At 32.1% G+C, this 21,367-nt stretch overlaps 1 protein-coding gene across 2 annotated transcripts in view; it reads left to right on the forward strand.

Moving 5' to 3' along the window:
* The window catches only part of LOC129948468 (EGFR adapter protein), a 92,724-nt gene that overhangs the window by 55,663 nt on the left and 15,694 nt on the right, over positions 1-21,367 (forward strand). The window contains exons 2-4 of one of the 2 annotated variants that reach the window (XM_056059476.1): positions 11,593-11,730; positions 12,334-12,578; positions 13,201-13,303. In XM_056059476.1, coding sequence (XP_055915451.1) covers positions 12,349-12,578; positions 13,201-13,303 — 333 coding nt within the window. In that variant the 5' untranslated portion in view covers positions 11,593-11,730; positions 12,334-12,348. The remainder of the gene's footprint in view (positions 1-11,592; positions 11,731-12,333; positions 12,579-13,200; positions 13,304-21,367) is intronic. The other variant, XM_056059477.1, reaches the window with a different exon arrangement.

Raw genomic sequence — 21,367 nt, forward strand, 5'->3', positions numbered from 1 at the left:
ATTTATGTCTATCCATTAAAGACAAAATGAGACTGCAGAGTTTAATGCCAAATAATATATAACATTTCGAAATCAAGACAAAATGCAAAACTCTCTGGTCTTCGGCCATTTGTTTGGAAGGTCGTTTAAATTTTTGTTTGTATTTTTTTTTTTGCATGTTTAGCTCGAATTTTATCAACACAAAAAATAGAATCCTGTCGACATTCAATAAAAGGATATCCATTTTATTTTCTTCTTCTCTTCCTCATATAATAAGATTGCCAATTGGGAAGTTTTTTTTACGATTCTAGGCTGCTGAGTAATCTTCTGATTTTGATGGTTTCAAAGTCTGCAATTTATTGATTTCTATTTCTTTATAGTTTCTTTTTTATTTTAGCTTTAATTTGTTCTGGGGCTTCTTTCTTTTTTTGTTAAGAGAAAATCGATTTTATTGGTTGGGGAACGAGGAGAGATGATGTAGAGAATGTTTAAGAAATAGGGACATGAATGAAATATGAGGTTTTTGTTGCTCCTTTTTAAATGAATGATTATTTTATTTGTAGAATTTGAAAGGAATTTTTATTGATGAAACGTTTATATTTCGGTTTTAAAGATATATCGTTTCAAATCATGTGTGTGTAAAGATGTGCAGATGATAATACAGGATCTATGGTCTTAACAATTAAGAATTAATTTCTAACCAAATACAAAGTAATTTGAGTTTTTTTTACACAAAGTATTACATTGTTCTATAAATACGTCTATTGAACCTAAGATTTTTAAAATTAAAGATGCGTGTATGTTTTTTCGTCAATTTTGAGTTTTAAATATTAATTGAAAATTTTTGAAAAGTTTTGTATTAGTGAATCTTTTGTTACAAAAGCATTTTCGAAACCAGAATTGTATTGTTATTTATTAAGGTCAATCTTAATGCAGGAACACAAAAAGAACTGAATAGTAATCACAATTAAGCCAATTATCTATAAAACTAGTGCCCTCATTTTAATTTCTTGTAATAAATTTGTTTTGAAATTTCGATTAAAGATCCAAAATTAAAATGTAAATTTCAAACTCATTTTACTCAAAATTGTCAAAGAGGCTTAGCTTTGGAAAATAGAAATTATAAATACAGTCTTTAATCATACAGATTTTGATAAAATTACACTATTTTATATTTACAGATTGAGAAGTTAAAAAAAACATAGAATTCAGAATCATAAGCAGGCTATTTTTAACGCATTTAAAATGGACCTTAAAATACAATTTGTATTTTATTCCTCATTTGCTGATTCAAAACTAGTTATATATTTTTAAACATTTCCCAGACTTTGTATTTTCAAAGTTTTTTAAATAAAAGAAACCATTAAAAACGAAAAGTTGCTGGAATGCTACCTACACTGATATCTTTCCATTACGTCTGGCAATTTGTTTTGAAATCTTGAAAAGATACTTGAGTCGAAAGTTAATTTTAACCAAGTTTTAATATTGTTTTTTTTTTAAGCTTTTTTTTTTTGTAAAAAACTGTTCATTTAATTTGTCTCAAAATATTACTTACTTATTTACTTACTTAAGGTGGCGCTATAGTCCGGGGCGGACCTGAGCCTCAACCAACATGCGTCTCGAGCCAGCTCGGTCCCTAGCTAGCTGTCTCCAGTTTCGCACGCCAAGTTGGTTTAAGTCCTCTCCCACCTGGGTGCGCCACCTGAGTCGCGGTCTTCCTCTACTGCGCCGTCCCTCGGGATTGGATTCGAAGACCTTCCGTGCTGGAGCGTTGATGTTCATCCGCTCTACATGACCTATAAGCCATATAAGCCGTTGGACATTAATTCTCCTAACTAGGTCAGTGTCGCTGTACAGCCCGTACAGTTCGTCGTTATATCTTATGCTCCATTCTCTATCTATGCGTATGGGACCAAAAATCACCCGAAGAATTTTTTCTTTCTTTGACAGGGTCTAGACCTGCCATAAATGACAACCGGGATGATGAGTGTCTTATAGATGGTGATTTTAGATGCTCGAGAGAGGACTTTACTTCTTAATTGCCTTCTAAGTCCAAAGAAGCAGCAATTTGCAAGAGTTATTCTTCGTTTGATTTCATCGCTGGTGTCGTTGTCTGAGTTAATAGCGGTGCCTAGGTAGACAAAGTCCTTAACTACCTTAAAGTTATAGCTGTCCATGGTGACGTTTTGTATAAGACGTCGTTGTTCCATGTCCTTTTTTGATGACAGCATATATTTGGTCCTGCCCTCATTGACCACTAAACCCATCTTCTTCGCTTCGGTCGAAATGCTCAAAAACGCTCCACTGACATCACGCTTTGATCTTCCAATTATGTCAATATCATTTGCGTATCCGAGTAATTGGATTGTGCCTCTAGTGTTGACGGTTGAATTTTGCACCATTTTTTCCAGAACGATGTTAAAGAAGTCGCATGACAGTGCATCGCCTTGTCTTAAACCTTTTTGACATCAAATACATCGGTGAGATCTTTTCCGACCTTGATAGAGCAGCGTGCATTCTCTATCGACATTCTGCACAATTGGATAAGTTAAACTGGGATACCAAAACTAGACATTGATCTGTAGAGTTCTTCCCTATATATGCTGTCAAATGCGACTTTAAAGTTCCTGGGTTTTTTTCCAAGATCTGCCGTAGTGTGAATATTTGGTCGATATTGGACTTTCCTGGTCTGAAGCCACACTGATAAGGACCTATCAGGTTGTTGAGGAACGGCTTCAGACGTTCACATAATACGGTAGAGAGGATCTAATATGCAATGTTAAAGAGACTGATGCCTCTGTAGTTGGTGCAGTTTAGTCTCCTTTCTTATTAAATATTAGTGAATTTGTATAAGATAAAATTAATCTAAGGCGAACCTTTTTTTAACTTTCCATAGGAAATTTTTGTAATGGGTTCGATTTGTTAGATTGAAAATTTTGACATTTCTCGACGTTTCAAGTTCCCTAGAGTCGAAATAAAAGCTTTTAGAAAGATGTCTGTGCGTGCGTGTGCACGTATGTACGTTCACGACGTTTTTTTCGTCGTCCATAACTCAAGAACCAGAAGAGATATCTCTAGAAAATTGAGTGATTGGATTTTTACGATAGTAGTTTAAAAAAAGGTGAAAATTTGGGTTAACCTTTAATATCTCACGAAGCAGTAACTCTAGGGACTTAAATATTATATATAAAATACAAATTAATACCAAAAAATCAAAATTTTGGAAAAATCCAACTAACGGTTTTATTTATAAATAAAAGAAACTGAAAAAAATGTATAACTTTTCAAATTTTGCAATTTTGTGAGTAAAAAACGACTTCAGCTCCAAAAAAATGTGTCCAACGAAAAATATTGTTTTTAACATTTGGTAAAATTTTGAGACAAATCGAGTCGACACTTTTTTTATAAAAAATAAAAACTTTACTCAAAGTTCGTAAAAATAAAATTTCGACTTAAATATCTCCCCAAAAATTTGAGATCATGGCTTTCAACTTATTCTATCTTATAAGAAATATTGTTTTGAACATTGTGAAAAATGTTGAGAAAAATTGAATTGACAGTTTTTTTACAAAAAAAAAAAAACGAAAAAAAAATTAACAAAAGTTGGTAAAAATTGATTTTCGACTCAAATAAATTTTAAAAAATTGAAGATATTGGCTTTAAACTACTTTTAGATTTCAAAAAAAAATATTGTTTTCAACATTCGGTAAAATTTTGAAAAAAATCGAATTGACAGTTTTTGTACAAAAAATTAAAAACCTAAAAAAAAATTACCAAATTTGGTAAAAATGTACTTTCGACTCAAATAGCTTTTCAAAAATTAAAAATATTGGCTTTAAACTTATTTTATTTCACAGAAAATATTGTTTTCAATATTCAGTAATTTGTATATAAAAATCCAACAGTCCGTTTTTCATAAAAAACAAAGTCTACAAAAAATAGTACTCAAATTTGGTAAAAATTGATACGAGTACATATAGACAAACTTTTAAGAAAGACAAATCGACAGACGGGATGGGAAGTTATCGGTGTGGGTCGCATCCTAGTCTCTTTATTTTTATTTACATTATAAACAAGTGTCATACTAAAAATTTTAAATGGAAACTTGGTATTAAAGTTAAAATAGTAATTTTTCTAGAATGAATAATAAATAGGAACAAAATCAAAAAAGGACCCAGAATTCATACAATTTTTTGTAAAAAAAAGAGTTCAAAATATGACATTAATTTTACAATATTAATTCATAAAACGCTTTTTAGTAAGTAACTTTGACTGTATTAGGAAATTTAAGCTAACAAAACAAAAAATTCGACAATTTGTTCCTTTTCTGGCTTCCTTTTTAGTGTATTTTTATCCTTTTTGAAACAGTTTATTGATTTCCTTCTCGATGTTACCTCTGGCTAAGAAAATTTTTACTGTTATTTCATAGTCTGAATTATTTCGACAAAAAACCTTAACCTCTTGTTTTCTTTTATGAGTCGAACAATGGTCGTTCGTCCGGTCAGTTTTTTAATTCTTGTGTTCAAATCAAAAACAAACCAAGCAATAAACGGTCTTCTGTGCCTAAACTCACTTCTGCAAGTGATTGTTGTTAAGCGAATTGGAAAAACACACCCGTTGAATGATTGCTCAATGAAATCTATCGGAACAGGAACTTTGTGTGCATTTCCTTTGGACATAAAAGTACAATCCCGTCTGAACTCTCTCTCAGCCTTCAAGTCGCGCAAAGTGTCAGGATAGCCTTTCTGTTTAATGAATATGTAGAGAATGTGTATAGACATGGATGGAACGTTCAATAGGTATCTATCTATCCCTCTAACCTTTTGTATATGCATCAGAGAACTTATGTGTAGAAAACCTTGCCAAGTCATATGCATGAAAATCTATGCAATTTCTCCTTTGTCTACATCTGCATCTGCAACCTCAGCATAGGTAGCCATAGAGTAGCTTGATATGGGCAGTACCATCTCTGTACCTCTGCATGTAGTTCTATGGAAAGCTTTTGTCGGATTTATTCATCCTTTATGGTGGTGGGTTCGGGCTATGCCAATAGCCATCATCATCATCGTATAGTCCTGATGCTGAATTGAACAGATATTGAGAGTTGAGTTGAGTTGAGTTCTTTTGGACAAAAAGGACTAATGCACCAAATGGCCGCAACGAGCAACGACGACGATGATGATGATAATGATGATGATGATGATCCACCCTGACTAAAATGGTCCAGCTATACCAACGACGGTCTGAATGTCCAAACGAATCCTTTATGTCGTTATTCAGAAGAGTAGGTATCAGTAAAGGATTCAACTTGTCCACTTTGTTTGCTGGACGTGTACAGCAGGAAGAATTGGAGACGGGGATATTCACTTCTCGCCCAACTTACAGAGTTTCTCGGTTTCGGTTGGATTGTGCGGCAGAAGTGACATACTGAAAGTTCACACACCGCCTCCTCAAACATCATTGCTCGTTATCGGAGTACGGAGTCTTATGCTTCCTCCTCACTCTCACCCACTCCTAAACAGTTCTCTCTCTATTCATCTAGGATCTGCCATGAACCTAGGACCAATTTAGAAGTGTTACACAATGAATTTGGCCAGTCGTTGGATTAAGTGCGTCTGTTTTATCAACCATTCTTCTTCTGGATTCATCCTCCGGAGATGTTATGTCCTATATATCCTTTTTGTGTTTTGTTTCGTTTTTGTTGTCATTTTTGTCAGGATGCCCAGAATTTGAGTTGTTCAATTTTGTGTCGTCTCTGTTGACAAACTGGTAATTGAAATCATTTTATATCCTTGCAACAAGAGGACGACATTTACCACATCTGAGAATTTCTGGGCCTTTGAGCTCAGAATTCTTCTTCGGAGGCAGTTTATTTTTTCCTTCCTTCAGGACTCTCTGTCCTTAGATGTGTACCTATATCTATGTATACCTTCACATTTAGAACATTTTTGTTTATTGTAAAAGTGATTGTTTGTTTAAATAGGCTTGAAATAGAGAACATCAGAGATTCGAGATTTTGTCAGGACTTTTTTTCACTTAATTTTTGTTTTTGCAATTTAATTCTAAAATGACTTCTTGTTGATGGAACATTTTATTTTATTTGTTTCTCTCTTTTTGTTTGTGAGTGTGAGCATGAGGACATGAGTGCGATATGTGTCTGAATGTTGTTTATACTTCCGCTTCAAATAAATATTAAAATATACTCAAATATTGTCCTTTCAACAACAAGAAGAATCATGCTTCACATGAGCAAGAGCTTATTTCATATTTGCTTAAGAGAAAATAAACATGATTGCCAGGAAAACGACTCTGATGTCCATAAGTTCATACACATTATGAACTTGTACAAATGCTTTATATGGATTTAACATAAATAAAATGTATTTTTCATAATTATGTGGTGCATTTGCTTGGCTTAGTTTGTCTACTTTTTTTAAGCACTCCATTGCAACATTCCAGGACAATTTTATTTGCATCCCAACATAAATTTATGACTAGGCATTGGGTAAATTTAGGGATTCAAGCTTTAAATATTAAATCTATGAGTAAATAAAGTTTAAAAATCAAGTATTTTTTTAATATATTTTATTTATTTTGTTTGCTTTTAATATTAAGTCCTTTAACCAACAGTGCAGACGTAAAATAATATAAAAGATATGAATAACCCAACAAAAACATTTTGTATATACTTTTTCAAATTGGACAGACAAATTTCGTCGTTTCATAAAAGCAGTTCCATGAAGAATGGTTCTTGCTTACAAACAACTTCTTTCAATCAAGGATAACAAGAAGTGAACCCAAATAAAACATTTTTTTGAAATTATATTCTCTCCACAGCTAAATTCAAGCATAAAAGCACAAATTTATGCTTCATTATGTTTTCGAATATCCTACAATTTTACATTTGGACTTATCTTCCTTTTAACTTCTCATAGGAAGTGATTTAATCGGTTCGATTTTTCGATTTCATATGTTGACATCTCTCCACGGTTCAAGGTCTCTAGAGTTGAAATAAAAGATTTTTAGAACGATGTCTGTGCGTGCGTTTGTACTTACGTTTGTACGTCAGTACGTTCCCGATCTTTTTTTCGTTGTCCATAGCTCAAGAACTAGAAGAGATATCGACTTTAAATACAATTTGTTGTAAAAATAATAATGGAGAAAGATGAAGACTCTCTAAAAAATTCAGTGGGTGGTTTTTTTACCATAGCAGTTTGGTTAACCCAAAATATCTCACGATAAGATACCGCTATCGACTTGAATTAAATTTAATATTATATATTGTTACGCGATACAAAACAAATATATGTTTGAAAAAAAATCCAATAAACGGTTTTTTTTTAAATCAAAAAAAAAATAAAAAATAAATAATTGTCACCTCGAAAATTTTATGAAAAAAAATAACGTTTAACAGTTTTCGTACAAAAAAATAATTACCAAAAAAAAATCACTCAAATATCTTTTCAAAAGTTTAAGATTTATGAGAAATATTGGATTTCAAAATTTGGTTAAATGTGAGAAAATAGCGAATTGACATTTTTTTTACAAATTATAAAATTGTTTCAAAAAAAACTTAAACTTGGTAAAAATTTACTTTCGATTAAAAATTTAAAAAAAACAGGCTTCATTATACATCATTATTTTGTTTTGGATTGATAAATCAGAGTTGTTACCAAGTAACCAGTACATTTTTCTATATTTCAAGTTTAGTTCACTTTTCTTTTTGATGTGCTCTTTCCACTTAAGCTTTGCATCCAAAGTTATTCCAAGGTATTTGGTGTAAGGTACAGCTTGATTATTAATGAATATTGGAATATAGTTTATCTTTTTATTTGTAAAGTTTATATGTGAAGATTTTGTTTCATTGAGTTTGATACGCCATTTTTCGGCCCAAGCTCTTACTGTGTCGACGGCATTTTGTAGTTTTACTTAGAGACACATTTGTCGGGTACCAAAATTGCGGTATCATCTGGAAAAGTAGCCATTATGGTGTGATTACCAACTGGAATATCCCTTGTGTATAGTAAATACAGCGTAGGACCTAGGACACTTCCTTGTGGTACACTGGCTTCTATTTTCTTCAATTCCGAGTATTCTTGATCGTACCTTACTCTAAACAATCGGTTTGAGATATACGATTTTAATATTTCAAAGTACTGCCTGGGAAGATCCCTTTGCAGTTTGTACTCAAGTCCCTCATGCGAAACCTTGTTAAAAGCTTGAGCAACATCTAAGAAAATAGCTGAACATACTTGTTTTTCTTCTAATGCTTTTTCTATTACATCCGATATTGTATGAACTGGGTCCATAGTGGAATGTTTATTTCTAAAGCCAAACTGATGGTTTGGGATTAACCTACTTTCTTCTATGATTTTGCTAAGTCTCTTCAGAAGCAGTTTTTCAAAAACTTTTGTCATAATTGGTATAAGCGCTATTGGTCTGTAAGCCATCACTTCTGTAGGTGGTTTACCTTGCTTTGGTATGACAATTACTTTATCAAATTTCCAATGGTGCGGGACATACCGTTGCTTAAGGCATGCATTTAATATATATTGGAGTTTTATGAAGGCTTTCAATGGCATTTCTTTCATAACCTGAGAAGTAATTAGATTGTTGCGTTGTGGTATTTTTATTTGGTACTTGATGTAAACAAATACTTTTTATTTCTTTAAGTCTTACAATTGGTATTTCACCATATCAACAAACTGTAAGTTATTTTCAGCCGCGTTTGATGAGTATGACTCAAAAACATTCGTAAGATGTACAACGAAAAGGTTAGCTTTTTCGTTTCGGATTACCGATCCATTTCCCATCTTGAGATTTCAAGGGCAAGTTCTGTAAGTGCGGTCTTTTCAGGCGCTCTTCTGCTTTATATAGCAAAAAACCGGTTGAAGCATCAGAATTTGTAAATTTGTTTTTTAAGATTGCTTATACGGTTAAACGTTGTTTTATCATCTGAAAATCAAGTATTTTGCCATTTTCTTCGAGCTCTTCTTTTCTCTATTATCAACTCTCTTCTCTCTAAAGGATATTTTATTTCATTTTGCCTTCTATTAGAAAATGTTGGAGTACTTTCTTCAGCGGCTTGTTGCACATCAGCAATAAACTGTTCCACTTCATGGTCAATTTGCTCGATTGTATCCATGGGAGATCTTAAATTTATAAAACTTAAAAGCCTTTCTCTAAAATTATTCCAGTTTGTTTTCTTATCTACAAGCTTTGGATTACTTTTTTCTAGTACTTCCGATTCACTTAGTGATAGAATCACTGGAGTATGATCTGATGATAGGTCATAATTGCCTTTGACCTTAATGTGATTTCGTTTGATTCCTGTAGCTTCGAAAAAGTCAATAGCGTCTGGTATTTTGTTAATATCGGAAGGCCAGTAAGTTGGCGACCTGGAGAAATAGAATTCGCAATTGTATTTACGGCCTGCTTGGAAAAGTCTTTTCCCTTTTGTTGATTTAAGTCTTGAACCCCAATGGGTGTGTTTCGCATTGAAGTCTCCGCCAACAAGAAAGTTATGCCCAAGAAGATTAAATAGGTCTGTATAGTCATCTTCTTTCGGGGAGCGCCTTGGTGGGCAGTATATAGCTGCTATCTTAAACTCTTTCTTTTTCATACCAATACTAATAGCTGTTACTTGCATATTTTCACTAGTAAACTTGGCTACTTTATAATGTTTTAAGCTTTCTTTTATAAGAATCGCTGATCCACCTCTTGCTTTCTCAGCTGGATGTTACCACGTAACATGAATAGTTTTCTATTACATTATCTAGACTTTGCCCATTGGAGAAATGAGTTTCGGACACCAGGCAAATATCGATATGTTCTAGATCTTAAAAGATTTTTAATTCGGATGAATGTTGTATAAGACCGTTTCCATTCCATGTAGCGATTTTAAGTGTTCTGTCTATCATTGTTTTTTAAGATCGACTTTTTTGCTTAGCAGTTTGATATTCAAATCCTGTTTATCAATTCTTTTAAGAATAAGTTGTAGCATTTCTTTTATGGAAGTCTCTTCATTCTTCCGCACATTTTTAACAATCTGAGAATAAGCTTTCTTTTCATCGCCTTTACTTTGAACAACCTTTTTAGGCGGTTAATTCTTAGTATTGTTTTCAGCAGTTAAATCGGTATTTACTGTGTTTCTGGGTTTGTCTCTAGCAGATGTATTTTTGCTTCTGAACTCTTGAAATTTTTTGGCAACTGGGCAGCCTCTATAGCTTGCCGGGTGATTACCCTTGCAGTTCACACATTTTGCTTTCTGATCTTTGCTCATAGAACAATTTTTAGTGAAGGTGAACATTTTTTTTTTAGTTTTTTTGATTTATAAAAAAACCGTTAAATGGATTTTTTTCAAAAAATATACTTCTTTGATATCACGTTTCAGTTTATTATATAAAATTTAGTTCAAGTCTCTAGCGTTTTGGGTTCGTAATATATTTGGTGTTAGCCAAAATTGTCACCTCTTTTTTGAACTGCTATGGTAAAATAACCACCCACGCATTTTCTTGAAAGCCTGTATTGCCTATTTCTGCCTTATTATCTGTATAAAAAAATTTATTTTAAGTCGATATCTCTACTTGAGCTATGGATGACGAAAAAAACCTTGCACGCACAGACATTTTTCTAAAAAACTTTTATTTCTACTCTAGGAACCTTGAAACTTCGAGAAATGTCAAATATTTCAATTTGACAAATCGGACAAATTACAGTAACTTCCTATTGGAAGTTAAAGATATTGGCGTTAAATTAATTTTATTTCACAAAAAATTATTTGTTTTCGACATTCAGAAAATTTAAAAAAAAAATCCAACTGTCAGTTTTCTCTTAAAAAATTAAAATCTACAAAAAATATTCTACTAAAATTTTTACAAATTGGTTTTCGACGTTAAGAAAAACTGATTTTGAAATCAAACTACATACATACATGCAAATTTTTATTTTCTTGCGAATAATTCAACTGACAACTTTTTTACAGAACACCAACAACTACAAACCTTTTAAGCAAGTCAAATCGGCAGACAGGATGGGAAGTTATCAATGTTGGTCCCAGAGTATTTTCAAACAAACAAATCTTAAGCAAATCTGTCGTTTTTTTTTAAATTTCAAACAGTTATAGGTAAATCAATTGTAGAAATCAAAAAATTCTTTAAAAAAAAGTACGTATACACCTAAGTTTAGACCTAGTTTTTTCACTTTATTTAATCTTTTCCCTTAAAGATGTGAGATAACGTGGAGAATTATTCCATACGTATTAGTTATTAAAGATTAGATGATTTTTCAAAGTAGAACTTCAGCTGCAGCAAAGTCACATTTAATGGTACATCCCTGCCAGATACGACCAGTTTAGTCATGTATATAAATATTAATAATTTCTAGCATAGCCCAAATTCATCCTATAATACCCAACAATGATTGGTTCATTGGAATATAGACTTGTAGCTTACAAAAACTGAACTAAAAAATACCACACAATTTTGCTGGAAAATTAAAATTGCCTTTATCCCTTTGTTTATTTATAATGATGTTCGTTATTGTTTTGAATGCTTTATTTTATATACACAAAGTACGTAAATTCCTAATTAATTATTTTTCCTTTTGTTTCAGGAATAAACATTTTTCACCTGTATCATAATGCTTTAATATACCAACCCCTGGAAGGCTCATCTAACTTATTTATACAAACTATTTAAAAACAACAGCAAAAAACTCATACATGATTACAACACCAACATCTATGTCCATGTAAGTTTGTACTTTTATAGTAAATTTATTTATATACATCTATTTACATTGAATATCTATTATTGTTGTAAATATCAGAGCTTTATGCATATATAACCACAAAACCAAACAACAAAAAATCATTCCTTTCATCCCCCTTCAAAAATTAATTTTCATCCATTTATCCCTTTTTTTCTCTTCGTTTATTTTCATGCATCGGAATTACACATTCGATTATATTGGCAATCAACAAAACAAAAAAAACGATGATATGAAATACAAAATACAAAACTGGCGGTATGGTTTGATATATTTCCATCCAACCCTACCCTGCCAACCCCAAAATTTTATAAATATAAATGTCATTCTCATTGAACTGAAAAAAAAACAAAAAAAATCACAACATCCCTTTCTCAACAACCCCAAAAAAACCTTCAAAAAATGTGCTTTTTTGCCTGCAACCATAACCAAACAAAAAAATATAAAATAATAATAATAAACTGCTAAAATCGCTTTGGGTGTTCCGCTATATAATTATGCCTGTCTGTTTGGCTTCCGTGAAATGTTGCATATATGTATTCGTGTCGGTTTTGACTTTGGTGTCGACGACGATGGCGGGTGCAGTGAACTTTTTTAAAGATGATAAACAACAATTTGGGATATGAAAAGAACAGCAACGATAACCATAACATTAATCGTTTCAATGTCAGCGGAATGGGTGTTGGATTGGGCGGTGGGAGTGGGCGCAGCATGAGGGTGGATTTGAATTCAATTACAGACAATGCAACAACAACAACTACCACGACATCATCTCCTGGGGCTCGCAGACGACCCATTCATCTCTTCACACAAGCCCACCAAAATTTAAAGTGAGTAAACTGTAAACAACAACAACAACAACAAGTCCTATATAATTGGGGAGGACATCATGGGGATTTAAACAGTATAAAAAAAAGAAACTTATGCACCACCCTTAGACATGTCCTTTGAAAAAAAAAGGAACAAACTGTCCTGACAAAAGAAAAATGTCCTCTTTATTGAATGTTAGTGAGTGATGTATCAGTGTATATGTGTGCGAGAGATCAATCTTTTAGGTTTCTTTGATTTTATTTGCACTTGGATTTGATATATACATACGTACTACGTCTATTCAATTACAAACTCGTATAAAAGAAAAACTTTTCTGATCCTTTTAATGTGATTAAATATTGATGTAGCATGTTTTTTATTTGTCGTTTTATTGTTGTATGTTTGTGTGTTGCTGTACTGGCTGATGGGGTTCTATTATATACACAGACACACTAACATGACAGTGTATGTGTTGTCAATCACTATTTTCTTATTTTTGTTTAAGGGAACAAAAAATAACAATTTTCTTATAATGCCTTTCTTTATTTTCTACTATTTTCTCATTTTTATTGATGCGCTTATAACATGGAAATAAATTCAATTTGGAAATTTTCTCAACGAACACAATTTTAAAATATGCAGCTGCAATGATAACGAGAAAGTTGTACAGACTCCTAGCTCAGACGAGGATAATTCACCAACAGAGTTGAATAACTGCAAGCGATTGGGGGACAAACCGCCTTTGGTAAGTAAAAGAAATCTAAAAATAGAAACAATATTTTTTAATGTATTTATTTAAATTTTGGAATATTGAGACATTCACAAGAAAAACAAAACAACCGTTATTTAAAACAACATCAAACGATACACTCGTTTTGAAATAGTTTTTAAATGTTCAGTGAAGATACTCGTAGAACTTTGGCCTATATTTAGTTGAGAAACATGTCAGCCAAGCTATCAACCGTTTACAGCTAGTGTTAACTGTAACTAGTGGTTTTCCAATTAAAGGTTTAATTTTGATATTAAATTGATAGTTGTTCATTTCATGTTAAAGCGAAAGTATGTTATAAACAGAATAATCTAACCAAATGGTTTTCCCATTAAAGTTGCAGAACCATATCTTTTCCATGAAATAATTCATGGCCAATATGTATTTCCTTAAAAAGTTTACGAAATTTTGGTGGAAAATTACTTCTTTGATAAATAACACGATTAGGAATCTTTTCTTGTAGAATCCATCTTTATTCACATCAATATCATCTAATCCAAGCCTTAACAAATCATTAAAAATAGCTCGGTATCGCTATCTCTTGATCACATTAATAGTCATATCTGCTTTATTTTCCAAGAAGTATACGGTCAGTCATACAGCCAGTCTTAAAACCAAACAATAACATTTTGAGGATACAAAAGCTTTTCAAAAAATATGTATCACAATGAAGATGTATTTTGATAAAGCTATAAAGTGTCTAGCTTAAATTCTTTTGGCCTTCATGAAAAATACGGTGTAACGTTGTTTGTGGAAATACAAACCTGTCAAGTTTTTTTTTTAAGACACCTTTACAAAATTAGTAACATTTTCCTGAATTTATTATAATTTATACACCATTCCACTGTTAACATTTTTTTTAGTTTAGTTTTGTTTATACATCAAACTTCATCAATTCCGCTGTTAATAATTGACTAAACCAAACAAATTAACCCCTTAGACTAAAAAAAAACACTTAATATTTTCAACTTCCCATAGGAAGATTTGTCTAATTGAAAATTTTGACATTTCTCGACCTTTCATGGTCCCTAGATATCCATGCGTGCGTGTGTACGTACAGTACTATTAAAAAAAAACATTTGCAATTAAAACCTCCAACATTTTTCATTAAGAAAAAGTTGTTTAAAAAATCATATAGCAAAATTCTTTCTTTAGTTTTATAAAATCTTTTAATATTACGTTATAATTGTTGGAAACAAATTAACACTCTTCACTTGAACAAATAATGAATAACTAAATACTTTCATAGTTGGTAAAATTGCTGTGCAAAACATTTGCAACTTAGATCTGACAACTAAATTTGAAATTATTTTTCTGCTTCACTTCAAGGAAATAATAATATTTCCTTGCTGTAGATCGTCTGTGCATTGAAGCTATGTGGTTATTAATAATTGTTTTGGAATGTCATTTCACTGCCTCTGCAATTCAGCGAATAGGTCACTTTTGTGTTTTAAAATGTTTCTCCCAATTCTTTTCTTCACAATTTCCCAAAGGTTCTCTATTGGGTTTAGGTATGGGGATTGGGCTGGCCAAGGTAAAACCTCAATCTTTTTTCCTTCAATCCACATTGTCGTGTTGGAACGTCCTTTTCCCAATAGACATAAGGCAGCATGGTGTTACAAAGTATGTCTACATAGACTTCATTATGCCCTCTACTTGTCGAATTATTCAGATTCCTTGGCCAAAAGAGCAGCCCAATACCAATATTGAAACACTTCCATGTTTGGCCGTCCTTTTAGTGCATTTTGGATTTAGCCTCTCACCTCTTGGCTTTTTGACATGTTGTTTTCTACCTGATCCGTGCATTTTTAACTTCGATTCGTCAGAAAACAATACCGTTTCCTAGTTTTTGGGACTTCAATTAAGATGAGTTTTTGGAAAAGCCAAACGAGATTTCACATTTTTTTCAAATAAATGGCTTTTTTGATATTTTAAAACAACGCAATACGGCCTGCAATGTGCGGCGTCTGACAGTTGATGGTTCAATGGGTAACTTTAGTTCAATTTTTGCTTCCCTGGATGATTCTGTGGGTTTTCCTTGGAAGAAATTTGTTATTTTTCAATCATCTTTTGCTGTGGTGCTTCGAGGCATTCCTCCTCTATAACACTTTTCCACTTTTGATGATTCTACAAATAGTCTATTCTTGAATTTAATATTTCTTTGAAATTTCTTTTTGTGATGCTCCTTTTTGCAAAGCACTCAAAATTCTTTTTTTATCTTAAAAACCCGTTTTATCGATTAAAGTTCCAACTAAAACTAACTAAAAAATTCAAACTACTACAAAATTCAAGCTAAACTTACCAACCTCAAAATAAATCAGATTAAGAATTGGCCACTAGTTGCAAATGTTTTGAACAGCTGATATTATTTTTTTTTTGTAAAATCAGTTCATTTGTAGAATTTGCTAGTGGATCAGTGCTTTAAGATTATCAACAATAAAGTGAAACATAAAAAAGTCTTGAGCAATACAAAAAGTTTGATTGATACAACTTTAATATACTGGAATGATATATTTCTTGATTGGTAGTGATAATTGCAAACGTTTTGCACACTACTGTTTGTCCTTATGTTCGCAAACTTTTTTTCGTCGTTTTTAGGTCAAGAACCAGAAGAGATATTGACTTCAAATAAATTTTGTTACGAAGTTAATAATGCAGAAAAATTCAGAAAGGACTCTCAAAAAATTGAGTGGGTGGTTTTTTATTCAATAGCAATTTAAAAAAATTGAATATATTGAAACGTGACACCAAACTCGAGTATCTTACGAAGAAAACATTTTTATTTCCAAAATAGTTTTGTACAATGTAGAATAAAGTTTTTAACATCTGGTAAATTTTTGAGAAAATCGAAAACTTAAAAAAAAAAAACAATACTAAAAATAATTAAAAATTTAATTTTTTGTCATTTCATGTCACAGAAAAATTCATCATTCAGCAATTTTTCTTATAAAAATCCAACATTTAGTTTTTTCATAAAAATAGTACCTACTCAAAACTTTTAAGAATAAATTAATTCATTCAATTCGTATTTGTTTATATAAGAAATAAACAAATTTAAGAAATGCTACTCAAATTGGTTTTTGAGTAAAAACCTCGTTGACTAAAGTAGATTTTGAAACCATCTTTTTTTGACACCTTTTTAAACAAAACACATAAAACTACAAACCTTTTAATCATGACAAATCGACAGAAGGGATGGAAAGTTATCGGTGTGGTTCGCATCTCAGCCTGTTTTTAACTTCCCATAGGAAGTTATTGTAATGGGTCCGATTTGTCAAATTGAAAATTTTGACATTTCTCGACGTTTCAAGATCCCTAGAGTCAAAATAAAAGATTTTTAGAAAGATGTCTGTGCGTGCGTGTGTACGTACGTTTGTACGTCCGTACGTTCGCGACGTTTTTTTCGTCGTCCATAGCTCAAGAACCAGAAGAGATATCGACTTCAAATAAATTTTGTTATATAGATAATAAGATAATAAGGCAGAAAGATGCAGAAAAGGCTCTCAAGAAAATTGCGTGGGTGGTTTTTTTTACCATAGCAGTTTGAAAAAAAGGTGAAAATTTTGGTTAACCCTAAATATCTTACGAACCAAAAACGCTAGACACTTGAATTAAATTTTATATAATAGACTGTAACGTAATACCAAACAGGTATATTTTTGAAAAAAAAATCAATGTAACGGTTTTTTTTTAAATCAATAAAACTGAAAAAAAAAATTTGTCACTTCCAAAATTTTACGACTGAAATATGATTTCATCTCCAAAACAATTTTGTGCAACGAAGAATAATGTTTTTGACATCTGATAAAATTTTGAGAAAAATCTAATTGATAGTTTTTTTTATAAAAAATAAAAATCTAAAAAAACAAACATTACTCAAAGTTCGAAAAATTGAATATCGATTCAAATATTTTTTCAAAAACTTGAAATTTAGGCTTCAAGCTTATTTTATTTTCTAAGAAATATTGTTTTCAACATTTTGAAAAATGTTGAGTAAAATCGAATTGAGAAAAAATAAAAACCTAACAAAAAATTTATAAAAGTTGGTAAAAATTGATTTTGGACTCAAATATCTTTTTAAAACTTTGAGATATTGGCTTCAAAGTAATTTTATCTCATAAGAAATATTGTTTTCAACATTTGGTAAAATTTTTAAAAAATCGAATTGACAGTTTTTTTACAACAAATAAAACTCTAAAAAAAAACAATACTAAAACTTCGAAAAAATTTACTTTCGACTCAAATAGCTTTTCAAAACTTAAAAATATTGGCTTCAAACTTATTTCATTTCACATAAAATATTGTTTTCGATATTCAGTAATTTTTATATAAAAATCCAACAGTCCGTTTTTTTCATAAAAAATAAAATCTACAAAAAGTTATCGGTGTGGTTCGCATCTCAGCCTCTTTTTATAAATAGTTTTCTCTTCGGGCACATTTTAACTGAACAAGAACATTGGCTTTACTCACTTACGTAAATTGGCACTACAGTACTAGGGTCTCACCCAACGAATTTCTACATCTAGCTCGGCCCCTTCTTCATAAAATTTTAACTTTATGAAAGTTAATTCTTTGACTTTAGGTCTTAAGTCAAAAAATTGCATCATAGGTTGTTGATTTGGTGTAAAGGCCTTTTTTATGTTTTTATTTAAGACAGAAAAATTCGTAATTTTATTAAGTTTATTGAGTCTGTGTATCATCTGCGTGACCAGTTTATGTTTTAGGTCCTTTTTGCCTACGTCAAAAAACTATAACAATAGAAAAGCTACAAAAAAACTGCTAAATTTGTCTCACATACTTTTCGAACTTGCCTTAGCACATAAAAAAAATAATGTACAAGAATTTACTCAATGAGAAGTTATCATTTTTGACCGCATACATTAAGGTATAAGACAAAATTACAATATTTTACAAAATTATGATACCTTAGCTGCTACATTACAAACAAAAACCACAAGAAGCAATCCTATAGTATTAACTATCCATTCAGTTTTTAACCTTCAACTTTCTCTCATCTGTAGACTTTTACTTTTACTTTTAATTACATATCTTACTTACTATGTACATTTATTTTACTTTATCAAAATTCTTTGCAATGTTTTGGTAGGATAGTATCACTTCATCGATCTTAACCAAATCACGTACAAATTCAATTTGTATCATCTTCAAACACAATCTTAAGATATGAGGGAAGGAGCAGAGGACGTTAAGTGCAAATAACTTTTCCAATCATCCGTGAAATTCAAGAATCATCTCATCCTCCTCCGTTAAACCATCAACATTATTTTTGTCCATCGAACTCCGAATTCCATCCATCTCGTTTCGTCGTCTTTTCAATCCAGCTGCGTGCTGCGAGTCGCAATCGCAAAGACGATACAAAGCTTGACATTATACCAGATGACACTTTCGGTTCATCCATAAATCATTGGCGTGTTACACTTCATTTGTCATTTAGTAGACTGCCAAAAATGTCCCTTGGGGAGCACCAACGAATACAGCTATACAGATTTCTATGTCCGAAATCGGACTTTGTCCGGATTTGCACATGAAAGCGGAAACCAAAGAAAGAGAGCTTACGACTATACAAAGAAAATACTAGTTTGCGCGCCCTCTGTGATTTCTCCCAAGTGAATAGAAAATCTCATCATGACACACACGCTTCTGTCGGTTTCGCATCACTAATTTCCGCTTCCTGTTTGTGATGGCTGTGGGCTATGTGGATTTTGTGGGGTGGGGAAGTTTGTGTTTTTCTCATTCGCTTTGCCTTCGTCCCCTCTGGGCAAAGAAATAAGTAAGAGTATCTTTTTCTTTCTACTTTTGCAAATTAATACCAACCTTTTCTTCCACTATAATACTCGCATAAAAATCATGAACTTTTCAGACAAGGTCGTATACATGCAAATTATTCTATGAGTTAAAGGGGAAGGTCCAAATTTGAATAATTCTTCATTTTTTTTTATAATTTCTGCATAAACTCTTGAATCCATCCAAGTTTTGTGAATGATGTGGGGAAAGTTGTAATTCTCAAGGATTTGAGAGATTTTCACTGATCCAGATGACATGAATTCGTCAGGAAAGAATAATAGTGTGAACCTTAAAATTTACGAATTCCTCAAAATGTTTCTCGAGTCGAAGATCAACTGTCAAGACACAATTAATTTATAGACACATGTTCTTGAACGGTGTTAATTTGTATACTGCGTTAGTTAAATAGACTTTAAAAGTGACAGCTTTCTATATAAAACCTTAAAACCTTTATTATGGAACAATTTTATCAATGTTCGCCGTAGCTGCAAGGTTGTGTTAGATGGTTTATAGTTTACAAAGGTTAAGTGAAAAATTACAGAATCTAACGTGTCGCCGTAATCGCTATGTTTCAGCAGCGTTGAGTTTCCCGATGAAATCACTATAGGTTTTAAATACCAAGTAACATTTGACGGACGGACGTTGCTTTAACATTATGTCTGTAGTCATCTGCCGACATTTAAAAATCACAATTGGAAAAACATGTTTTGCATAGTTGATTTTTTTTTTAAATCAGGAAAAAATAATTACCCCCTGATTTTCTTTCTAAATGACTACGACCCTGTTCTCAGGGAGCTATAAGAATTATTCGTCTTTTTATTACATTTGTTTCTTATTCTTCTTCTTTTTATACGTTTCTTTTATTTTATTTTCAATCTTCAACGAAAATGAAATTCATTCTTTCACTTTCTTCATCCTTGTGCAATTTTGTTTGGTCTTGATTCTTTTTATGTCTGCGCGACCACTCAATTCGTCCCGGCAGAGCATTAAACGCTTCGAGTGGGTGGCTTTGGCTTTAGTTGGGACTTGGACGGCGAAAGAGGGGCTGACGGTGGTAGTGGGATTTCATAGTAAAAGGATGCTGATACGATGGAGTTTTTAGAGTAGATACTTTTCCTAGTTTTATCCCCAAACAATGCAAGGCCATAATTTCTTTTTCGCCACCATCACCGCCACGCCGCCGTTAGCTGGCTGTCCACCAACACACCATCCACCACTCCCCGCACTACCCGTCAACGATAACTACGACGAAGAATATATATGTGTTTTATCAACGTTCGTCCGTCGTCGTTTCAAGGACTTTTCTAAAGGACATAACGTTGAGTTTAATTTTCTTTTTCCTGCAATGCTTGTTCAGCAAACAGAGATTACTATATCAGTATAGTAGTCCTATTCCTATAGTCGTGCAAAAGAAGAAGAAGTGGGGGAAAGTTTTGGCTTTTGTTGCATGCACATTGCCCTGTAGCTGATGCGAGAAGTCTTTAGTTTCATTTTAGTACGAATATACATCCCTTTCTCAGGCTCCCTCGCTGTTTTTTCTACATTTTGTTTGTTTGTTTGTCTGTTATGGGGGCTACCGTAATAAATTCCGTTGCAATTTATTCGACCACAAAAGTCTGGTCATGCCAGAAGAATGGCCGCTTTAAAAAAGAAAAAAAAAAGCAGATTCAAGTCACATTTATCTTCTGATGTATAGTTTGTGAAATACATAGCTCGAATGAATGTAGCCCTACCGATTTAGATAATCTTTTTGGTTGAATGCTGAGTGGTTTGTTGTTGCTTGTGGCTAGACCAGTTCAAAAATGTGCCATAATTCTGATAATGACAGTGAATGGTTTTAGATTAATTTCTCTTCCCCACTTCTTTATGTCCCTTTTGTTGTCAAAATTGAGGTTACAGATTGGTCTGACAGATATATAAGGAATTAAGATACTTTACAGATGAAGCAGGAATACAATATATTGCAAATAATAGTGACGGAATCCTTACTATTTAATATCACCTTTTATCACAACTTAGAGTATTCAAAAGGAAAATTTAAAATATTTTATTAAAAAAAAAAACATAACAAAATTATTTTGAACAGAACTTTGAAAAAAGCGGCCATACTGTTGAAGACCTTTCAAATAAAACTAATTTCTAGTTATTGTCTGAAGATTTAACTATTTCTGGAATCGCTGGTACATTCCCATTTTCTAATATTCACGAAGAAGTTTTACATTTTTATGAGATCCT

This window comes from Eupeodes corollae, chromosome 2 (genome assembly GCF_945859685.1).
Source record: "Eupeodes corollae chromosome 2, idEupCoro1.1, whole genome shotgun sequence".
NCBI lineage: Eukaryota > Metazoa > Arthropoda > Insecta > Diptera > Syrphidae > Eupeodes > Eupeodes corollae.